The sequence below is a fragment of the Oncorhynchus tshawytscha genome, linkage group LG14 (genome assembly GCF_018296145.1).
Source record: "Oncorhynchus tshawytscha isolate Ot180627B linkage group LG14, Otsh_v2.0, whole genome shotgun sequence".
Taxonomy (NCBI): Eukaryota; Metazoa; Chordata; class Actinopteri; order Salmoniformes; family Salmonidae; genus Oncorhynchus; species Oncorhynchus tshawytscha.
The window spans coordinates 13,682,289-13,699,682 of record NC_056442.1 but is presented as its reverse complement, the minus strand read 5'-3'; the positions used below and the strand labels follow the sequence as shown (position 1 = coordinate 13,699,682).

The 17,394-nt window shown below is 41.9% G+C and overlaps 1 protein-coding gene across 1 annotated transcript in view; it reads right to left on the bottom strand.

Moving 5' to 3' along the window:
* LOC112253925 (alpha-1,6-mannosylglycoprotein 6-beta-N-acetylglucosaminyltransferase A) overlaps window positions 1–17,394 on the bottom strand; it is a 115,969-nt gene that overhangs the window by 36,741 nt on the left and 61,834 nt on the right. The window contains exon 10 of the mRNA XM_024426034.2: window positions 12,903–13,036. Within this exon, the coding sequence (XP_024281802.1) occupies window positions 12,903–13,036 (134 nt within the window). The remainder of the gene's footprint in view (window positions 1–12,902; window positions 13,037–17,394) is intronic.

Here is a 17,394-nt window from a genome sequence, read left to right as displayed (position 1 = left end):
CAGTCAGGATGTGGCCCAGAAGTTAATTGACAGCATGCCAGGATTGCAGATGTCTTGAAAAAGAAGGGTCAACACTGCAAATATTGACTCTTTGCATCAACTTAATGTAATTGTCAATAAAAGCCTTTGACACTTATGAAATATTTGTAATTATACTTCAGAATTCCAAAGTAACATCTGACAAAACATATCTAAAGACACTGAAGCAGCAAACTTTGTGAAAATGTATATTGGTGTCATTCTCAAAACCTTTGGCCACGACTGTATTTCAATTGACTGATTTCCTTACATTCGTTAGGCCCTAATCTATGGATTTTACATGACTGGGAATACAGACTGTTGGTCATAGGCTGTTGGTCATAGAGATGATCAGGCTATTGATTGTGACCTGTGGAATGTTGTACCACGCCTCTTGAAATGGTTGTGCGAAGTTACTGGATTTTTGCAGGAAACTAAACACTGTCGTACAGATTGATCCAGACCATCCCAAACGGGCTCAATCGGTGACATGTCTGTTGAGTATGCAGACCATGGAAGAACTGGGATATTTTCAGTTTACAGGAATTGTGTACCAGATCCTTGCGACATGATCCTGCCCACTGAAGTCGGCATTCCATTTGCAGCCTATGGCTGCCTGAATAAATAATTAACTTAGGTTATTTAAGAACTCATAATGGTAAAATAGGAAATCATAATGTTATTAATTAATAAGTGCTGCGCTTATAGCACACTATATTTTATGATCATGTTATAAATATATGTTTGTTAACAACTAGGGGTTATAATCCTATCGTAGCCTATAACGATGTAGGAAAAAATTTGTTTCATTTGGTTTTGTATTCAGTACAGTATGTATTCATTCATATAATCTCATTTTAAGAAGGGATGTTCTCTACCCTGACACTTGTTTTAACCATGTTAACCAAGTTTTTAACCAAGTGTTTGAAAATCGCAAATCATAATCTCAATTCCAATATCTGGCAAAAAAAAAGGCAAAACGATATTTTGTCCAAATCATGCAGCCCTATAAAGCGGGTATGTTAAAATGTTTATCCTCGGATAACCATCGACTATTACATATCTTAGATGTTTCATCAGAAACAACAGCTTCTTGGGCTGTATTATCCACAGGTGGTAGGTGGCACCTTAATTGGGGAAGACGGGTTCACAGTAATGGCTGGAACGGAATAAATGGAATGGTATCGAACACATCAATCACATAGTTTCCATGTACTCCATTCCAGCCATTATTATGAGCCGTCCTTCCCCTCAGCAGCCTCCTGTGCTAGGAACATATGGAAATTGGCTCCAATTTCATTAATATGATTAAAATACTATATACCTATCCCTCAGTCATATTTAAAAGAGAAGATCATAGATAAATTCAGCTTAATCTCAAGTTATACCTAACCAAATCATCCCTACTGCCTCTCAAGACCCCGATGGAGGACTCCAACTCTACTTATGGAACCCTAATTTATTTTCCATTTTAAATATTTGGGAGTAAATATACTGTATTTCCTACCTTAGATAAAACCACTGCCAGAAACTTTAACAGAATGCTCAAATCAATCCAACCTCTACTAGATGGAATATTATACCGGTTGATTTAACTGGCAGAATATCTATTGTCTCAATGCTTCCCATGGATCCCCTTCTGGCAGGTGGGAAACATGGCTTCCGGGTGGGGCTGGAGGATGCGGGCTGGTGGATGGCGACTGAGGGGGGAAATGGGTTGGGGTTATCATTGTAGGCATTTCTCCCCAAAAAAATTGTACGTGTGCCCCTCTGGAATTTAAAAAAATAATAATAATAAAATTGGCCACTAAAAAGACAGAAAAGGCAGCAGCAGCAGCGAGTGAGGACGGCCAAGTGTTGTTACTGGAGAACATAGGACAATTAAAACTTTGTTTGAAAAGTGATTGACAATTCTATGAACATAAATAATGTATAGAAGCAAAGGGGGGACCAACTCCATATTAATGCCCATGATTTTGGAATGAAATGTTCGACGAGCAGACCACTTTTGGTCATTTAGTGTACAGTTTAAGTCAGAAGTTTACATACACTTAAGTTGGAGTCATTCAAACTCGTTTTTCAACCACTCCACAAATTAATTAATCTTAAACACCTTCTGATTATGAGCTGTCACTCCACACTGGTTGCCTCCATACCTTGCATAAGGGACAGAAAGAAGAAGAAAAAAAGAAAACATCCTGCTTAATGAACAACCCTCACTAACTACCATAGGGTTGTCGTACACACACACACGGCCCCACCACACGCACGCTCTCAGGAAGCCAGCATGTTGTCCATTCATTAGCGTTGTCAGGGAGGGGTGTAAAGGGGATGGAATGCACAAGGCTCACTTAAGTTATCACCAGGGCTTATGTGTATCGAGAGAGAGAGAGAGAGAGACACACACACTCAGAGACAGCGCGAGAGAGAAATAAAGAGAGAGCGAGATACAGACAGAGAGAGAGAGAGAGAGACAGAAAATGACTCAGCACTTTGTATCCCATTGAGGACAAAATGCTAAATGAATGCAAACAGCAAAGCAGGCCCAGCCCAGAGCAGCACTGGCACAAAGGATAAGGCTGAACCTGTTGTTCTTAGAGATGAGCACTCACATTATTTGGCAGGTATCTTCTCTCTCTCTGTATCTCTATCACTACATCTTTCATCATCTCCCTCCCCGTCCATCTCTCCCTCACTCTTCGTGTCCCCCTCACTCGCTGTGTATAGTGGACTACTTTTTACCAGGGCCCATAGGACCAGCTCATAGGGTATAGGATGGAATAGGGTGGAATTTGGGATGACTCTCTGGGCTTTACTCGATGGACTTGGCCCCTCTGAAGTTTATGCTGATAAAATAATGCAACCCTTCCTAATCAAAGGAGGGGTAGGGAAAGCAGCCAGTGCCCTCATTCTGTAGCATCCCATTTCACTGGGTCCTTATCGTAGCTCCTGGCCAAGGAAGGATGACTACTTCACAGCTGTCATCTGGCCATAATTCATCATAATCAGATGTTTATTTCTGCCTGAATTTTTAAAATGGCAAAAAAGGAAAACACCATCTGCTGATAAGAAATGTAAGAAAGTGCACTGAGGCCATATGCATTTCTGCGTGGCTTGTTGATTGTTAAATTCAAAGATGTTGAAATTGAAAGACAAAACATTCTAGCGTGAAATGCAATTCTATTCTGCATAGGTTTTGATAGGCCTTAAAGTGAAATTCAGGTGTGTCTTTTACGCCTGCTACGTTAGGTTAATCTACTCTAGACTAAATGCACGCCCCTTCAAATCTCCTCTGCTTCTGCATTTCCCCTGCTTGTTTGTTTTCATTTAGGTAAATTCAGTTCAGTGTTTTTCCTGAGGTGGAAGAGTGGATTTAAAACGAAAAGGGGAAAAGTTGCAAAGGCAAAAAAGGAAATAACCATCTGCTTGATAAGAAATTTAAGAGTGCACTGAGGCAATGTCCTTTTCTGTAGGGTTTAATGAATGTTAAATTGAAAGATGTTGAAATTGAAAGATAAATTCTAGCGTGAAATTCTATTCTGCATAAGTTTTGATAGGCCTTAACGTGAAATGATATTAAAAATACAATTGGCTGGACATACAGAGACAGCTTTTGATCTACCAAGACAATTTCAGTTCGACATTTAGTTTCCCTATTCAGAACTTATGGAACATTATTAAGATTATAAACACTGAACTGAAATGACCTAAATGAAAACAAACAAGCAGGGGAAATGCAGAAGCAGAGGCTTGAAGGGGCGTGCATTTAGTCTAGAGTCTAGAGAGTAGATTAACCTAACGTAGCAGGCGTAAAAGACACACCTGAAACTACATCCCCTACATACTGGTCTTGACAAGAAGAAGAAAAAATAACTAGTCGGGGGAGGTTCTCTTTGGCACTGTTCAATCCAGTAAATGTGGAGGAGTTAAGATGGAGTGCCTCCTTGTTAATGTCCAAAAGCGGAAGTCGCGTCACAGGCTCTCTTGACATTTCCCCTGAAAACGGAACATCCGGGTTGTTGGGGACTCGGCAGAGGCTAGGAAGAGATAAACATCACTGTAATCAACTTCAGCATTTTACAGGGGGGAGTTCCCCTCTGACAACAGCCGGGATGTGTTCATTAGGGCACGCAACAAATATTTGTATTTACGCTTTGCAACGGAAAATGGAAATTAAGGTTTCTTGTTGGACAAGTCCAGGAATAGCAGTCCTTGTTTTAGTTAGTTTTCTTCTGTTTGGCACCTGGTAAACCCGACCCAGGGCTGGTCTTCCAAACACAAACAGAGAAGACTAGACTAGACGACGTTGGCTGAAGACCTCTAAATGCTCCATTGCGCTGTGCTCCTGGGCCCATATTCACCAAGCCTCTCAGAGTATGAGCACTGATCTAGGATCAGGTCCCCTGTTTCCATGAAATCTTATTAAATATGATTAAAGAGAAAACTGATTCTAGATCAGCAGTCCTACTCTGAAATGCTTGATGCATACAGCCCCTGATACCTGTCCCTGTGAACTCTGACAGATGAGACAGACAAAGTAGAGTTGGGAATTTCCACTAACTTAAGTTAAATCTCCAGAATACTGCAGTGTCATCTCAGGAGTTGGGTATGGAAAACATCAAACCATGGACAGTGGTTGGTGTATGCAAGTCAATACATTTCCCACATCAAAGGGATCTGCTCGAATTCTCTGCACCTTACCACACATGCACTCACTCACTCCTGCACGCACGGACGCTCACTCATGCACACACATCCCAAGCGCTGCTACCAGACTCTTATTATACTGCTCAATTTATACACTTTCCCCCCATCCCCTCCTTCCCCAATAAACGTGTAAATATTGGACAATAAATTGTGCATTCCTGTATTATACTTATGCTAAAATTGTATTCTATTCTACTGCGATTTGAGTTTGTATTCTTATCTTTTATTATTTCTTGTTGTTACATTGTCGAGAAGGAACCTGCCAGTAAGCATTTTGCTGGACGATGTTGTCATGACGTTGGCCTGGGGGTAGGTTTATGACAGTCGGGGGGAAATTAACCATATTCTGGTAATCCGACCAATTGAACATATGCAGTGGTACTTAATGGATATGATGTCAGTTCGGTTGTCATCTGAGACATTCTCATCGATAATAAGATGACAAACTCTACAGTGTAAAGTCTGCACATCAGAGTTATCGGATTCACATGGAATTGTTCAATTTAAATGTATGAATATGAAATTATTTGTGATGGGATGAAATGTGATTTTAGCTTCTAAAATGTGAGAATTGGGGTTTCATGAGTGAATTAGGCCCGACTCAGTGGCCCGCCCACGTGAAGAGACATAGGTTGTAAACTATGAAACTTTTCTCTCTCCAAAAAATATAACCTCCTGTTCCGAGGATGTGAGGACGACGGTCCGATGTCAGAATGGTTCAGATAACTACAGAACGAAGCCAACATCAGCGTGAGCTTTGGTTGCGAACGGTATGAACTTTGAACTTTATTCACTACAGAAGTGATACCTCCTAGCCGTTGAGTTAGCAACAGCAGCTGCAAACGAGGGTTAGGAAGGAACAGACAGAGTATCCCGTCTATCGCACAATGATGTTACTACAACGTATCCAATTTGACCACCTTTGTCAAAGGACAAAGGACTCGGTTTGGCAACACGGCCTTCCATCTACCACCAACATAAGAGTAAATATTTATTGCATTTTCCTTTTCCAAATGGGCGGTAATTTAGAATGCATAAAATACTGTATTTACGATAGCACAGCTTCTTCCTTTGGTCCTCAGTCTTCCCGCTCTTTCACTCAAACCCAGCCCTTTTCTTTTGTGTAACCAGCCGTCATATCTGTTCCGCCCGCTAGGGACGTTTTCCTTTATGACATAATTTGTAATAAAGGTATAATTCATTCTTTGAATATGTAATTCTGTCTGATTAGTTAGGTATTTAGTAAATAAATAATTAAACCCAATTTTGTATTGCTGATTCAACTTTTTAGCCAGGGTTCGTGAAGATAACCAAGAATTTACAACTTTCAGATGAGACCGAATTAAGGTGACGATTAATATTGACTGCTATTGATGTAAAATATTACTAGGTCTTTAAGAGTTTATTCGGAAGATAACAGCGCTATAAATATTATTTTGTGGTGCCCCAACTCTAGTTAATTACATTTATATGATTAGCTCTATCAGGTAATATTAATTACGGCAAAATGATTTTATAGAATAGCATGTCATATCACTTAATCTGGCATAGCCAAAGACACAACAATGTACACCATGCGTATACCGTACATACAACTAATAACACTTTAAACTTACGATAGTTTTGGTTTGTTCTTAGAACTTTAAACCATATGAAGTGCTCACTCCCAGAACACACATATCTGTCCCAAATGGCATCCTATTTCCTATATAGTGCACTATGTCTGACAAGGCTCTGGTCAAAAGTAGTGCATTATATAGGGAATAGGGGGCCATATGGGACGGGCCTATACATTAGTCCACTTGGAAATGGACTTGCATGTGTTTGTGTATCACCAGCCCTGGCCAGGTGATGGAAGCCAAGAGCCAGAGTAACAGAACAGCCAGGCTAAGTCATGTACCAGCTGGAGCAAGAGCAGGGGAAACATTTGCTCACTGAAGGGGGTGTGTTAATCCCTTTGCCTGTTTATAACTGTACAGATGGATGGCCGGGGATGGATGTAGGAGAGTGTTCCAGCAGACCCCTCAAAACACACACACACACTATTCAGGCCAGTGAAACATGACCCTTGAAGGGCCTGCTCACACATTCCCCAACTGGGAGGGCATCGTGCAGAAAGAATCTCTTGCCCGTGTGAAAAGGGAGTGTGACTGGTTCCAAATCAATCATCAAATCTCACTACAGACAATGAATAACCTGTATGTACCAGCTGGCTTCATTTGCATGATAGAAAAAGTATCACGTTTGGCAGATATGTACACTGAACAAAAATATAAAACGCAACATGCAACAATTAACAATTTTACTGAGTTGCAGTTCAAATAAGGAAATCAGTCAATTGAAGTCAATTCATTAGACCGTCATTGTAAATAAGAATTTGTTCTTAATTAACAGATTTTCCGAGTTAAATAATGGCTAAATAAAAATAGATGGAATTCACATGACTGGGAATACAGACATGAATCTGTTGGTCACAGATACCTTGAAAAAAAGGTAGGGGAGTGGATCAGAAAACCAGTCAGTATCTGGGGTGACCATTTGCCTCATGCAGTACGAGATCTCTTTCGCATATAGTTGACCAGGCTGTTGATTGTGGCTGTGGAGTGTTGTACCCCTCCTCTTCAATGGCTGTACGAAGTTTCTGTATATTGTCGGGAACTGGAACACTGAAGTACACGTCGATCCTGAGAATCCCAAAAATGCTCAATGGGTGACATGTCTGGTGATTACCAACAACGACGAGACGGCCTACAGGGAGGAGGTGAGGGCCCTCGGAGTGTGGTGTCAGGAAAATAACCTCACACTCAACGTCAACAAAACTAAGGAGATGATTGTGGACTTCAGGAAACAGCAGAGGGAACACCCCCCCATCCACATCGATGGAACAGTAGTGGAGAGGGTAGCAAGTTTTAAGTTCCTCGGCATACACATCACAGACAAACTGAATTGGTCCACTCACACAGACAGCATCGTGAGGAAGGCGCAGCAGCGCCTCTTCAACCTCAGGAGGCTGAAGAAATTCGGCTTGTCACCAAAAGCACTCACAAACTTCTACAGATGCACAATCGAGAGCATCCTGGCGGGCTGTATCACCGCCTGGTATGGCAACTGCACCGCCCTCAACCGTAAGGCTCTCCAGAGGGTAGTGAGGTCTGCACAACGCATCACCGGGGGCAAACTACCTGCCCTCCAGGACACCTACACCACCCGATGCTACAGGAAGGCCATAAAGATCATCAAGGACATCAACCACCGAGCCACTGCCTGTTCACCCCGCTGTCATCCAGAAGGCGAGGTCAGTACAGGTGCATCAAAGCTGGGACCGAGAGACTGAAAAACAGCTTCTATCTCAAGGCCATCAGACTGTTAAACAGCCACCACTAACATTGAGTGGCTACTGCCAACACACTGTCAATGACACTGACTCTACTCCAGCCACTTTAATCACGGGAATTGATGGGAAATTATGTAAATATATCACTAGCCACTTTAAACAATGCTACCTTATATAATGTTACTTACCCTACATTGTTCATCTCATATGCATACGTTGATACTGTACTCTATATCATCGACTGCATCCTTATGTAATACATGTATCACTAGCCACTTTAACTATGCCACTTGGTTTACATACTTATCTCATATGTATATACTGTACTCGATATCATCTACTGTATCTTGCCTATGCTGCTCTGTACCATCACTCATTCATATATCCTTATGTACATATTCTTTATCCCCTTACACTGTGTATAAGACAGTAGTTTTTTTTTGGAATTGTTAGTTAGATTACTTGCTCGTTATTACTGCATTGTCGGAACTAGAAGCACAAGCATTTCGCTACACTCGCATTAACATCTGCTAACCATGTGTATGTGACAAATAAAATTTGATTTGATTTGATTTGATTTGATTTTTGATTATGCAGGCCATCGAAGAACTGGGACATGTCTGTACACAATTCCTGGAAGCTGAACATGGGGCTGTGCATTATCATGCTAAAACATGAGGTGATGGAGGCATCTCTGTGCACTAAAATTGCCATCAGTAAAATGCAAATGTGTTTGCTGTCCGTAGCTTTTGCCTGCCCAACCATAACCCCACCACCATGGAGCACTGTGTACACAACCGGACATCAACAAACCGCTCACCCACACAACACCCTACACGCGGTCTGCCATCTGTCCGGTACAGGTGAAACCAGGATTCATCCATGAAGAGCACACTTCTCCAGTGTGCCAGTGGCCAACGAAGGTGAGCAATTGCCCACTGAAGTCAATTACGACGCCAAACTGCAGTTAGGCCAAGACCCTGGTGAGGACGACGAGAACACAGATAAGCTTTCGTGAAACGGTTTCTGACAGTTTGTGCAGAAAAACTTTGGTTGTGCAAACCCACAGTTATATCAGCTGTCTGGGTGATTGGTCTCAGGCGATCCCGCAGGTGAAGAAGCTGGATGTGGCAGTCCTGGGATGGCATGGTTACACATGGTCTGCAGTTGTGAGGCCGGTTAGACATACTGGCAAATTCTCTACCCAAATTATGGTAGAGAATTTAACATTAATTTCTCTGGCAACAGGTCTGGTGGACATTCCTGCAGTGAGCATGCCAATTGCACACTCCCTCAAAACTTCAGACATCTTTGGCATTGTGTTGTGTACCAAAACTGCACATTTTGGAGTGGTCTTTTATTGTCCCCAGCATAAAGGGGCACCTGTGTAACGATCATGCTGTTTATTTAGCGTCTTGATATGACATACCTGTAGGGTTGTAAAAAATTCCGGGAACTTTCAATAAATTCCCTGGTTTTCCCTGGAATTTATTGAAAATTCCTGGATTTTTGCAACCCTACACACCTGTCAGGTCGATGGATTATCTTGGCAAAGGAGAAATGCTCACTAAAAGGGATGTAAAGAAATGTGTGCAAAAATTTGAGCGAAATAAGCTTTATGTGCATATGGAACATTTCTGGGATCCCATTTCAGCTCATGAAACATGGGACCAACACTTTACATGTTGCGTTTATATTTTTGTTCAGTGGATCATTACCCTATACAGGGGATTACATATCCTATGTAGAGTTAATATGCATTACGCAACATAATGTAACATTGGTATGTGTTTGGTAAGCAGACCATCTTGAGACCATTGCTTATGAACATTTGCGCCATTTATGAAATAGATAAATACATCAAGCAGAACATTAGCCTACTTTTATTACGACACAAACACTTAATTATAAATATTGAATACTGAACATTTTTATTGAAACATCTTTCAAAACATTCAATGCATTGATATTGTAAACAGAACAAACAGGAAGTGTGTCAAAGAGCTATAGTAAGAAGGTCAAATTACACTGTTGAAGGAAAACCATAATGAAGTGACACATCGAAACAGCATGTTGACCTCACACCCTACAACGATACAGCCACACCACCAGATCACATAGCTGACTATGAACTACAGACGCAGGTACAGTTATTTGAATTCCATTGTTTTTGTGTTTTTGTGAGCTCAATGCAACAATTGCACAGTTTCTCTAGAGATAAATCAGATCCAACCTGAACTGTGCGATGTAGTAGGGAGTTGTAGTTTCCAACAGGCCAATATTCTACATTGTTTAGCTCCTCGAGACTCAACTCTGGACTTAAATAAAAAAAATCTAATTTTATTTATCACATACGTGTGTTTAGCAGATGTTATTGTGGGTGTAGCAAAATACTGGTGAAGCCAGTTCCACTGCACCCCCTCTAATCAGGGACTGATTTAGACCTGGGACACCAGGTGTCTGCAATGAATTATCAGGTAGAACAGAAAACCAGCAGGCGCTGACCTAGTAGGGTAAGAGTAGAATACCCCTGGTTTAGCGGATTAAACGTGTTAATTAACTACAATGACCATAATCCATTGCACATCTACTTGTCCTGTCTGTTTCTTTTAGCCTGCTAAGAGAGAACAATGCACGACCGTGAGGGGATATAGAGGGCAGCTGTTGCAACGCGCGGTATCTCTACCTGAAAATACATGATCTAAGTGATTTATGACTACTGAATACCCAACTATCAAAGGGTGCCTTATTTACTTTGAAGAACTACAAAACTGCATAAGCAGCAGCTTTATAGAGACGACTTGGAATGAAATAATAAAGTCATCAAATATAGCAAATATAATATACAAAACTGAAATATTTGATTAAAGTAATGTTAATAAATGATGCCTAATAAGTGATGGGCAGTCACTACTATAATGGGACTTTCATCATTTTATCCTGTGTTGTTACAGCATTCAGACCACATAATGCATAGTACATTTAATGTCAAATAAATTATATTGAAACTGAAATCGAAAAATGATGATTATTTTTGAATAATCCAACCCGAAACCGAACAGACTTAAAAAAGCACTAATCGCTCAGCACTACTATGAACTGATTTAATCTTACTATTATATACATGGGAACGAAACAAAGACAATAGTAACTTATAAGGTTATCAGAAAGTCTCTTTCCTGAGACAGAGACTAAAGGACTTTCCTTTTGTTTTATTGTGTACAACAGGATGAAGAACAAGTTATATAGTAGGCTATAGTAACTGTTCAGTAAATGCCTGGGACTAGAGTCTGTACCTAGCCAGAAGCAGAGAAACAATTCTAGATGTGAACATGTTGTTATGCTTTTGGAGAGGAGAACAGTGGTGAGAAGAACGACATTGGAAATGTTCCATGGCTAGCCTGGTCCCTAAAAGATCTGTTTGTGCTGTCGTGTCAACTCCTGTCAGGCGAGACAAGACAGCACAAACAGATCTGGGCGATCAGAGCCCTTTCCCTCTTCTGTCACATTGGCAGAGCCCTTTCCCTCTTCTGTCTCATTGGCCAGAGCCCTTTCCCTCTCCTGTCTCATTGGCCAGGGCGATTTCTCTCTCGTGTCACATTGGCAGAGCCCTTTCCCTCTCCTGTCTCATTGGCCAGGGCGCTTTCTCCTGTCTCATCGTTTTCTCTCGTCTGCACCCTTTATCCAGTGATTTATGCAAGACTACTTAATGGTAATGAATGGAACCCAAGGCTAGGATTGATTTCCCATGGCGCCTTCTTTGTCTTAATGTCCTCGGTTACATCTTAGTCTTAGGATGGAAGGAAATCCAACCCTCAGAGTTAACATATTGAAAATACAAGTTTTGTTTATTCAAGCCCCATTGTTGTTGTGACACAACTGCAAGTGTGAGATACAGTGACTTCCCCTAAGCCTGGAAACAGAGCTGTAATGACAGGATATAAAACAATACGCTGGGGATAAGGTGAATGTTTCTCCATAGGCAAGAGAAGGGGACACAAATCCAACATGCCTGATGCACCGGAACAAATCTGTGTTTCATTTCGACCCATGGTGTAACCGATGTGCGTTTGATTAGTTACAGATATCATCTAACCCTTGCAGCTAGTAAACTGGATGACATGAAAAGACCTGTGTCGTATGAGAATGGCATACTCTATCCGCAACACAAAGGGTCTATTGAGGCTGGTCTGCTATTCCAGCCTGACGTGGGCCAAACCACTGAAACTGAGACCGGAGAGAGGTATTCATTCATTCTGGGTAACATTTTACTTTCCATCAGCCATGGGGAAAAGGTTCAAACCCCCTGGGGTGGTGGAATCTCCCTACCCACCCCTGGGTCGTGTTCATTAGGGCACATAACAGAAAACTTAACGTGTTTTGCAACGGAAAACAAAAATTAGTGTGTCCTATTGGGCTCCCGAGTGGCGCAGCGATCTAAGGCACTGCATCTCAGTGCTTGAGGCATCACTACAGACACCCTGGTTCGAATCCAGGTTGTATCTCAACCAGCCATGACTGGGAGTCCCATAGGGCAGGGCACAATTGGCCCACCGGGTTTGGCCGGTGTAGGCAGTCATTGTAAATAAGAATTTGTTCTTAACTGACTTGCCTAGTTAAATAAAGATTAAATGTAAAAACTTTTTATTTTTCTTGGATGAGTACAGGTTCCCCCTCACTGTTTAAGACCATTTGCTTCCATTTGGTGCCTTATGAACAATCCCTGTCATTAGGTGGGAGTAGGGTGAAGTTGTTGAATTTCCCCCACTAATGGTTAAGGTTAGGATTAGGGAGGAGAAGCTGATCCTAGATCTGTATCCCAGAACCATGAGGTGGTACTTACGGAACATGGTGTTGAACTGCTGGGGGTTGAGGTTCCACTTGCCCCAGGGGGTCTTGTGGCCCTTGGACTGAGCATAGTGGGCGTGGTTGAACTCAGGCTCTGTGCCGAAGGAATCCAAAACCCGCAGCATACACCTGTCACACACCACATTATAGTGTTAGCATACATCTGTAATACACATTATACGCATTAATACACACTTACAGCGCTGTCTCAACCACTAATAAATGGTTAATGAATTACATGATGCCTATATTTTCCATACCTTCAGCATGGTCACAGATAGTGTACATAGAGAGCACAGAGGGAACTTCCTACTGATCAGACGGGAACAGTAAAGGTTACACATCATGACTAATTAGAGGACCAGAGAAAGGATGTTATGTGGAATGGAATGACACATTCCTGACCTTTTCTCTCTCGCTTTCTCTCAGTCCCTCTCTGTCAGCCCCCCCCCCCATCTCAGTCTTTAGCTTTCTCTCTCTATCTAGCTCTCTCTTTCAGTCACCCTCTCTCAGTCTTTAGCTTCCTCTCTATCTAGCTCTCTCTCTTTCAGTCACCCTCTCTCAGTCTTTAGCTTTCTCTCTCTATCTAGCTCTCTCTTTCAGTCACCCTCTCTCAGTCTTTAGCTTCCTCTCTCTATCTAGCTCTCTCTCTTTCAGTCACCCTCTCTCAGTCTTTAGCTTTCTCTCTCTATCTAGCTCTCTCTTTCAGTCACCCTCAGTCTTTAGCTTTCTCTCTTTCAGTCACCCTCTCAGTCTTTAGCTTTCTCTCTTTCAGTCACCCTCTCTCAGTCTTTAGCTTTCTCTCTCTATCCATCTATCTAGCTCTCTCTCTTTCAGTCACCCTCCCTCAGTCTTTAGCTTTCTCTCTCTCTCCATCTATCTAGCTCTCTTTTTCAGTCACCCTCTCTGTCGTTAGCTTTCTCTCTCTCCATCTATCTAGCTCTCTCTCTTTCAGTCACCCTCTCTCAGAGTCCCTATCTTTCAGTCTCCCTGACACATGCTTTTTCAGATAATAAGTCACCCCCCCAGACCCCCCAAAAATGTCCAAAGCCTAAAAATAAACACCTGGCTATGCTTCACCACTATTCCTTTCCATCTTTAATCCTTCTGGACAGAGCCCAACATACTCATCTGATTGACCCCTGGCGGGGTGGAGGTGTAATACTGAGTATTAATCAAATTGATGAGGGGCCAGGAGTACCAGAGGGGTCCAGATGGTGGGTGGGTGTGTGTGCAAGCGTGAGAAAGAGAGAGACAGTGTAAGTGTGTGTGTCTTCTCAAGATGCTCAGGAAATATGGGAAATGGATTCACAATGAGGAAACTTAAGACTAGTGAGACTTTATTTTACCTTTATTTAACTAGGCAAGTCAGTTAAGAACAAATTCTTATTTTCAATGACGGCCTAGTTAACTGCCTGTTCAAGGGCAGAACAACAGATTTGTACCTTGTCAGTTCAGGGGTTTGAACTTGCAACCTTCCGGTTACCAGTCCAACGCTCTAACCACTAGGCTACCCTGCCGCCCCAGACTAAAGCCACAGCATGCAAATCTCTTAGTTTTTGAGACACTTGGGTATAGTCAGACGCAGTACAACATTCTTAGGAGATGATGCGAGAGAAAGAGATTCTGGTGAAATACTCTTTCAAATTAGATTGTTGTAGACTGGAGACTACGGTTGTTCAGATCAGTGGCAAGGAGTACAAAACTGTCACATTTACGATATCAGTCATGTCTTTATAATGAATTCCATGTAGAATTGAGAATTAGACAAACTGAAATGATAGCGTATTATAGCCAGCAAATAATGATTATAGTTGATACGATGACTGAAGCAAGCATTGGTTTTCTGCAGTGAGAGTGATAGACCAATACATAGATCGATACAGAAAGAGAGAGAAAGACAGAGTGAATGTGTGTATGTGCATGCATGTGTGTATGTGTGTGTGTGTGTGTGTGTGTGTGTGTGTGTGTGTGTGTGTGTGTGTGTGCCTGCGCAAGAGGGAAGAAGAGTGACAGAACAGGAGAGGCGGCTGCCCTCATTAAATTCTAAAACCACTAATACTGCTGAGCCGATCACGGAGATTCTCCCTAAAGTCCTTTCACTTCCCTGAACAACCACACTCACTTCCACTTTGGCCTTGGAACACAATCCTCGCTCTCAAATTCTCTTCCCTCTTGAGACTCAGACTGCTCCCTAATGGCACCCTATTCCCTATATAGTGCAGTGCACTACTTTTGACAAGAGTCCCACAGGGCTTTGGTCAAAACTAGTGCACTACAGTGAGCTCCAAAAGTATTGGGACAGTGATACATGTGCTGTTGTTTTGGCTCTGTACTCCAGCACTTTGGATTTGAAATTATACAATGACTATGAGGTTTTATTGTAAATAAGAATAGAATACATTTTTTTAACACTTCTACATTCATGTGGATGCTACCATGATTATTTTGTGCCCAATAGAAATGAATGGTAAATAATGTGTGTCATTTTGGAGTCACTTTTTATTGTAAATAAGAATAATATGTTTCTGAACACTTCTACATGAATGTGGATGCTACCATGACTACGCATAGTCCTGAATGAATCGTGAATAATGATGAGTGGAAAAGTTAGACGCATAAATATCATACTCCCCAACGATGCTAACCTCCTCTGTTATTGTAATGGTGAGAGGTTAGAATGTCTTGGGGGTATGATATTTGTGCGTCTAACTTTCTAACTCATCATTATTCACGATTCATTCAGGACTATCCGTAATCATGGTAGCATCCACAATGTAGAATTGTTCTATATTAAAAGCTGTTCTGGAGAGGCTGGAAAATGAAAGACACTTAATGATGCAGTCCAGGATCTTAAGCACGACAAATGTCATATTTTGTACGAATTGGATTTGTAACATATTATAGGAATTGCAAAAAAAATAACATAACATACGTAATGAATCACATAGTACACAATTGGATGACGTAGCACACAAAAAAATATAGGGACCCGTTTTGGCTCGTGAGCACCCCTTTCAAAACTACTGGCTGAAATTATAGAAAATGTTCTGAAGCATCACTTTAAGTGGGGAGGGAAAGAGCTGGATAGACAAGGAGGAAGGAGAGGACATATGCAAGAAGAACATAAACAAGACAGACCAAAACAGTTCCACGACGTGACTAGTTAGTTTAAAAAACTAAAATGCACATTCAACAGAAGTTTTGTCTGAAGTTACAGTAAAACAGTGGCATCTTATAACCTTCCTGGAAGTGCACGTCACAAAATCAACACTGAATGAAGTGGCCAAATGTAAATGTCTTCACCAATATGTATAACGAGGAATTAATCAATGCACTCATGAAATTGCCATCTGGATCCTGCATTACGACCACACCGTCTGTATAAAGGTTGATTCTGTGTCCCAAACGGCTCCCTATTCCCTAAATAGCACATTACTTTTGACCAGAGGCCTTGGTCAAAACAAATGCATATTATAGGGAATAGAGAGCCGTTTGGGATGCAGTCCCAGTCAATTTCCTCAGAGCAAGATGAAACAGGATGCAAACCCGAAACCAACAAAAAAGTGTTGACACGAGAAAGGAAATCTTGGGGCTATTAGCGAACCTGACTTCTTGTTCTCACAAGGCGGTTCTCGTAACAACCTCCAACCACACCAATGGGCTACATCAGAGGAACAATACCCACAAGGCGCCGGTTCAGACAGTCCTACCAGTGGAGCGTGCACACACACACAATAGAGAGAGGGCAGAAAACAGACACAACCATGACCACTGCTCCATTAAGAGTTAAGACCTTGACCTGATGTTCCCATGGAAACGGCCTACCTACATGAGGACGTCAAACCATTTATATCTGACACAATGCAATTTCAGCCCAGTGAGAGAGAACAGTTTGATGACAGCCACTGAAACAGAGGTGGTTCTCATGATAGTGAGCTTGCTTGATGACTAACCTTGCATGAGACCTGAAGACTTGTGTTAGCTTAAAAAAAAAAATAGGGGCTTACAGAAGAAAAACCCATCCACCCATCCAGGCAGGAGGAGCTGGCCCACCTCGGTCTGGTCTGCATGGCCCCCCGAATCTGATCTGGGGTCCAGTGTGACTCAATTGGTAGAGCATGGCGCTTGCAACACCAGGGTTGTGGGTCCGATTCCCACAAGGGACCAGTATGAGAAAAAAGTATGAAAATGTGTGTACCCACTACTCTAAGTTTCTCTGGATAAGAGCATCTGCTAAATTACTAAAATGTAAATCCAGCCTGGGTTTCAGCCTTCTCATTCAGATGCTAATGAGTGTGTAAATCACATCTGGTCCCCCCCCTCTGTGCCTGGATCTTTGTCACCTGAATAGCTACCCCACCAAGTATCAAATGAGCTGCAAAAAAATAGGCCTCTTTTCATCCTGCCAACCTCTCTCCGTTGCTCTCCAATCAGTAAATGAGTAGTGGGCGAACCCTCTGACAACGTGCCTCAGCAAGGTTTGG